At 39.2% G+C, this 6,000-nt stretch overlaps 1 protein-coding gene across 6 annotated transcripts in view; it reads right to left on the bottom strand.

The window, feature by feature from the left end:
* Positions 1-2,257: 2,257 nt before the first annotated feature.
* Positions 2,258-6,000, bottom strand: part of BBS9 (Bardet-Biedl syndrome 9) — a 275,374-nt gene continuing 271,631 nt past the window's right edge. For all 6 annotated transcript variants that reach the window (XM_030509118.1, XM_030509151.1, XM_030509134.1 and 3 more), the window contains one exon: positions 2,258-5,919. In XM_030509118.1, coding sequence (XP_030364978.1) covers positions 5,879-5,919 — 41 coding nt within the window. In that variant the 3' untranslated portion in view covers positions 2,258-5,878. The remainder of the gene's footprint in view (positions 5,920-6,000) is intronic.

Genomic DNA, 6,000 nt, shown 5'->3' with positions numbered 1-6,000 from the left:
ATCCTTGGATCAAAATCCTTGTTGTTTCCTAAGGTTGTCTAAGAATAGCACCTATGCTACATTCATTAACAATGATAAAACGTCTCAGTATAATGAGAGGAGACTGGAGCTGCCAGGTTTTGAACTGTATGTGAAATTCAGGAAATAGTAATAATAACAACAACAACAATTTAGAGAAACCATGGCAACTTTTTAAAAGACAGAGGTCCCAGCTTCCTGTTGATCACATGCCAAATTAAGTAAGTGCATTCTTCTTAATAGAATGTGCCCTGGAAATACATCCCTTCAGTATTCTCTTGGTTGGGAAGCATGCTGTTCACTGCTTGATTTCCTAAACTGTTTCATAGTGCTGCTTTGGTTGTTGAAAAGCTGCTATACACCATCCTGAGAGTGACTTCATCTCGTAAGTGGCCAAAGTAACATGTATAAAATGCTCTGTGGTTTTATTTGCAAGGGCCTAATCCACATGCAGCATCACTCTCTACAGAGAAGCAACCACTTCTGGGGTGGAATGCTGAAGCTATTTAATTTATACTGACTGGCTAACCCTCATGAATATTATAATTTGGGAATAGTACCTTTTGGAGAGACCCTCATAATTTATTACATCAACTAGCTAGGAGTTAAATTGTGCTTGTATGTCATCTTATTGTGACACGACTCTGGCAGAAGAGTACGGATGCTCTCCTGTCAAGATCAATGGCAAAATACTCAGTTAAATTCAATGAGAATAGATTTAGGACTCTAATCAGGTTACAGTAATGACTCAGGATCCCTTTCACGATTTCTGATCAGGCAACAGCTGACATAGTTGGAACAGCTTTTATCTTGCTTCTGCAGCTGAATACACTCAGCCTGCACCCAGCTGGAGCTGTGGTGGAGGGTGAGCTATGATCTGCAATGATCATCCCCGCTTGGGAAGCACTCCAAGTCTCTATTCTGCTTATAAAGATGAATCAAAGTATCTTATCAAACACTGCTATCATTTTTCTCTGGAGCTTTAACTGGTTTTGCCAAAAATAATTCCCAAAAGACATATTTCTTATGATGAGAGCATAGTGTTAAAGTGATGCTAGCAAACCAGTGAATAATACAACATGCTCATGCTACACCAAATGGAAAATACTCCCATTAGAGCTAATATCAATTCACCAGCTGTGGCTTGAGAGTGTGGATCTCTTCCAGGGCTCCTGGTTACTTCCATGTTTTCTTCCTGCTATAAAACCACAATTTTGCTCAATCCTTTAATTTTAAGAATGAGGATGGATACCAAAATCTTTAATACAGCAGGTTCATACAAATACATGGATACCTTATACACGCATAGTAAATCTAAGCACATGACAGTGCACGTGAAGGAAACATGAGCCTACAATGAGTGCGTATGAAAATATGATGGTATTTTACTCCTTTTCCTGCTTTCAACATCATGAAACTCTTGGGAAAAAACCGCAGTATTTTAAAGTAACAATCATGCAAAAGTGCTTGCATATTGCATCTGTTTGTACTCCTTGCTATTAGCAGATGTAAAGATACAGCAATAAGGACACATCGTCAGAGAACACCAGGTCAAATCAACTAACTTCCATCCCATGATTAACTAAATCACTTGCTATACATTTAATGCTAACAGAAGTGCTGGGTGTCTCTGCTGGTCTTCTGGATAAAGCATATTCCCCCATATTAGCAGCTTTTATACAGCAAACAGCCAGGAATCTTGCAAAAGAGGACTGCAATAATTGTTCCTGATACCACTGACCATTGTAAGAATTTGTAAGACAGGAAACGGACAAGTAAGGAGGAGTTTCAGACTCTAAACCGAACAATGTTTTTCAGTCTTTCTGTAAATACCAACCTTGTGTTGAACTTGATCTACTGGAATATTAGGATAAATTCTCACAGACAATGCATTCAAACCCACTATGAGATTAGGTCACTTTTGTTAATTATAAGCCCAGCTCTGTAGACAGCGAGTGCTTTGGCCTCCCACTTGTTTCCAGAGGACCTGAGGGTGTTCCTTCCCCTCAAGAGGATTAAGGTTGATAAATCAGTGGAGAGCTATGCAAACTTTACCTTTGAGCTGCAAAGGAACACAGTCACCTGCAAACAGCATATAAAGATACCACATAAATACTGGAGGAACCTTATGCTACAAGAGAAAAATGAACAAAGCAACGTGATGCCAAGGGGTGACAATAAACAAGGCTGTGGGAAACTCAAGGTTCATTTCAAATAAAGAAGGGATACAGAAGCTTGGTTTCAGGAGTACGTCATATATTTCACTGCACCTTTGCAGCAGTTTTTGAATGGATTATTTATAAACAGGATATTCTGGTAAGAAGAAAAGATACTTATTCAATATGACGCATACTATGTGGGGTTTTTTTCTATGCTGGCAAGACTTCACATAGAAATACAATCTCTGCTCAGCAAATTTCAGTTTATGGCAGTAAATTACTCTTCAGAAGCAATACAAGAATATTGGAACTTATCTCTAATGCTTGCTGTTACAGTAAATGCTGGAGAAAAAAAGACATTACATTCGAAACCCAGCCCCTTGAAAGTAAAGAAATGTTGTTTTTCTGTGTCATAGTTTAATAATAGTTGGACAGAAGAATCAATCTGGGGCTGGAAACCACAGTCCTAGTTTGAACTCAGCATTGTGTTCAAAGCCCAAAAGATCAGCAGAGCCCAGACCTCCAGATTTTGGTCATCAGAGTAGTAATTGTTTTAATCTGTTTTTCTACATTGCAACAGCGCAAAAGCAAAATGAAAGAAAAGCCCTTGGACAGTAACATTCAGAAAATCATCTCTACCAAGAAAATCAACTCTAGAAGGATCTACCTGCTTAACACAAAAAAAAGTATGCATTTGACACTGGGACTTATTTCAGAAAATGCATTTCAAAGTGCTGTAGCACAAATATAATGGAGCTGCCATGACTCACAACGTAGTTTTCAAACTGTCAGAAAAATTCCTTTTAGATATATGTATACAAAACTAATTTCAATAAGACAATAATTTAACATTTATTTTTATCTGGGAGACGCCTAACCATACACATTTCACCTCAAATAGCTAAACATGCAGACAGGCTGTGTCTTTAACCTGACCAGAAGAACTGACCAGGCATTACTCTCAAATCCTGTTCAGAATAGTTTGATTGGGCAGCAATGCCTGTCTTGGCCTCCAAAACATCACTGATGAGAACCAAACATTTGGTCCCCCTGAACTAGCAATGTTTCCCTACGTTTTTCAGTTGGCCAACTCTCTTCACTTCCAAACTTCCTGTAATTGGCCTGAACTTTTCCAGCCAAAAAGAACTTTCTTAAAAATTCAAACTCCATTTGAGAACTGTGAAGAATTACTTTACAATATTTCCTCTTAGCCTGCTGCGTAAATGACTACATTTCAATTACTTCCTTCCTCTGAATTAGATGAACTATTTGGCATTGGTGGAAACTAAGTCATTTTTACTCAATGTAACTTTTAAATCCTGATGATACTACCAAATACCGCAGTTTAGTGCAATGTACAAAGAGGTCATACATTACTACTATAGATAGTTCTATCCTTTCCCCCCCCTCCTCTTTATTACCAGTATGGTTTCCCCTTTCTGTAAAACTATTCTCATGAGACCTCATTTTACAAAGCATGGAGCGGAAAAGGCAAATAAGAGTGCTTCTGAGCCTTACATCTTAAAATGACAGAAAATAACTTAAATAAGAGTGGATGATATAATTGACCTCAGTGCCTACTCGTTGTTTACCCTAAATTCCCAATGAAGCCAGGCAGCTCTGAGCACTGGGATCATATTCAATAATGGTAATTATGACAGAGTAATATATTTCACAGAAGTCTCATAGTAGTGTGCTTTCCAGCTATATTATATGCCTATAGCTTAGGACTCTTTGGTCCAGGATTCTACACTATTATGGTACAGGCTTCCAGTAGTAACCGTGGTTGATTTTTCTAGATTACCTAGTAGCTGCTGACAAGCGGACAAAAGAAGATTTGAGATCTATAGTTAAAGTTTAAACCTAATAGCTACAGTAATTGATTAGTTCTCCATGGATTTTCTTTGGTCACTGAGGTGTGTACAGAGACTACAGGAGATTATTTTATAGAGTAATTTTGGCAGCGCAGCAGGGTGCCTGGACAATGGGATGGATACCACCCTCCTGACAAAAACCACAGGGGAGGGATCAGAGCGAAGAAAACTCAGCCAGCAGAATCACTCCACAACAAGCAGGGGGTAGGATTTTTTCCTTCCTGGGAAAGCAGCAAGATTTCTGGCCCCACAACTTGCAGATATCTGAGGTCTCCTGGGGGACAGAGTCATTTTTACTGGGAGTCACTGCCCACTTCAGTCCTAGAGGTATCAGAACCCAGTTCCCTGGCCACATAGCTCTATTTAATAGCTAACATGTTGAATAAGGCTCTGTGAAACATAGTTATATCATGTTTACTGAGCCAGAGTAGGACCAGATAGTTAAGCAGCAGATGCACATGTGGTGCAAAGTTGGTTTTGTTCTGGGGATGCATACAAAAAGAGGTTGAAAGTAGATATAGAGATGATAAAGGTTGATGGCTTAAGACATCCTGAAAAATAATGTCTCTTTTTTTACCCACATATCAACCTAGCTCCACAGCAACCATCACAACCTCTGCTGAAACAGCGTAAAAGTGAGTTGGAGGGACATCTTCCACAGCTACAACAGGAGTTGGTGAACCCCTGTTGAGGAGGGTGGGATGTAGAGATGGCTCACGCAACTGCATCCACCAGAAACTAAGCTAAGACAAGCACTGCCTTTTGATTCTGCTATCCAAAAGACTGCAACTTATACTTTGGTATGAACCAGCAACAGCCAGGAGAGGCCTCATTCAAATGCCTGTTTTCACACTTGACCCATGTCTCAGTTATTTTCAGTTCTGAGTACCTTTTACTGATATCTCAAATCACTCTCTGGAATCCAGACATGAGCCTGATGCTTCCAAATCCAAAGTCCTCTCGAAGGTCACCCCAGTTGCTGAGTGTTCCATTTCAGGCACCTTGCATGAACCTGAATTTCAGAAAGCGAATAGTCAGCACTTTCTAAAACCTCAACTCTCAAAGCACCCTCCAACTGGATTAGTAAAAATTAAGGCACTCAGAAATTGATAGTTACTTTTGAAAATCTTACCCCTAACTAGAACAGACTGATTGAAAAGAAAAACAGAAATCACAGGTAACCATAAAAAGATCCATGTGTTGCTGTGCTCAAGGTACTTACAGTGTAAACTTTATTCACATTCATAGTGACATAGTTAATGGCAAAAGGGTTTGCCCTTTATGTCCAGTAACCATATTTTACTCTGTATCTCTAGAGAGCAGGAGTCTGCATAAGCAATGAGAGAGGAGAAAAAAAGAGAGCTGATGGATTACCAGTTTTTCTTCTGGTGGTGAATTCAGCTGTTTGGAATCGTGAATGTTAGTACAGGAGGAAACGAGATAGTTATCTTTTGTCAAAACTGTGATATAACAAATGTTAATATAATCTCAAAGGGAGGTACCTTTTCTTTAAGAAAAAAAAAGATAAACTATATCCTGAAACAAAGGTTGCTTTTAACTATGTGTAAATAGTCTTTGATCAATCAACTGAACCCTTAGAAAGGGATAACATAACACAACACCCCTACCACAGTTGGGTAAGTGCTTAAACTTTGTTCACAGAAAGGATGCTAGTAGTTGGCAGGGAGATCCAGCTCTGTATCTGTATAAATTAGCACAGTCCTTCTGGAAGCTGCAGTCAGTGCAGAGTAAAATGGATTGGTGCTGCTGCATTATAAATGCATCTGACATCAGATAGAAATCCCTCCTGAGGGTCGTCTTTGGATTTCATGGCTCTTCGGCTTCCTCTGCTGCATCCCCAGACAAACCTATTAAGAAGAAAGGAGATGCTTAAAAATTCAGTGTACTTGGCAACCACATGCACTATATTGTTGATTCCATCAGTTTGT

This window comes from Strigops habroptila, chromosome 1, assembly GCF_004027225.2.
Source record: "Strigops habroptila isolate Jane chromosome 1, bStrHab1.2.pri, whole genome shotgun sequence".
Taxonomy (NCBI): domain Eukaryota; kingdom Metazoa; phylum Chordata; class Aves; order Psittaciformes; family Psittacidae; genus Strigops; species Strigops habroptila.
The sequence above is the reverse complement of the archived record's forward strand: the minus strand, read 5'-3'. Positions and strand labels throughout refer to the sequence as shown.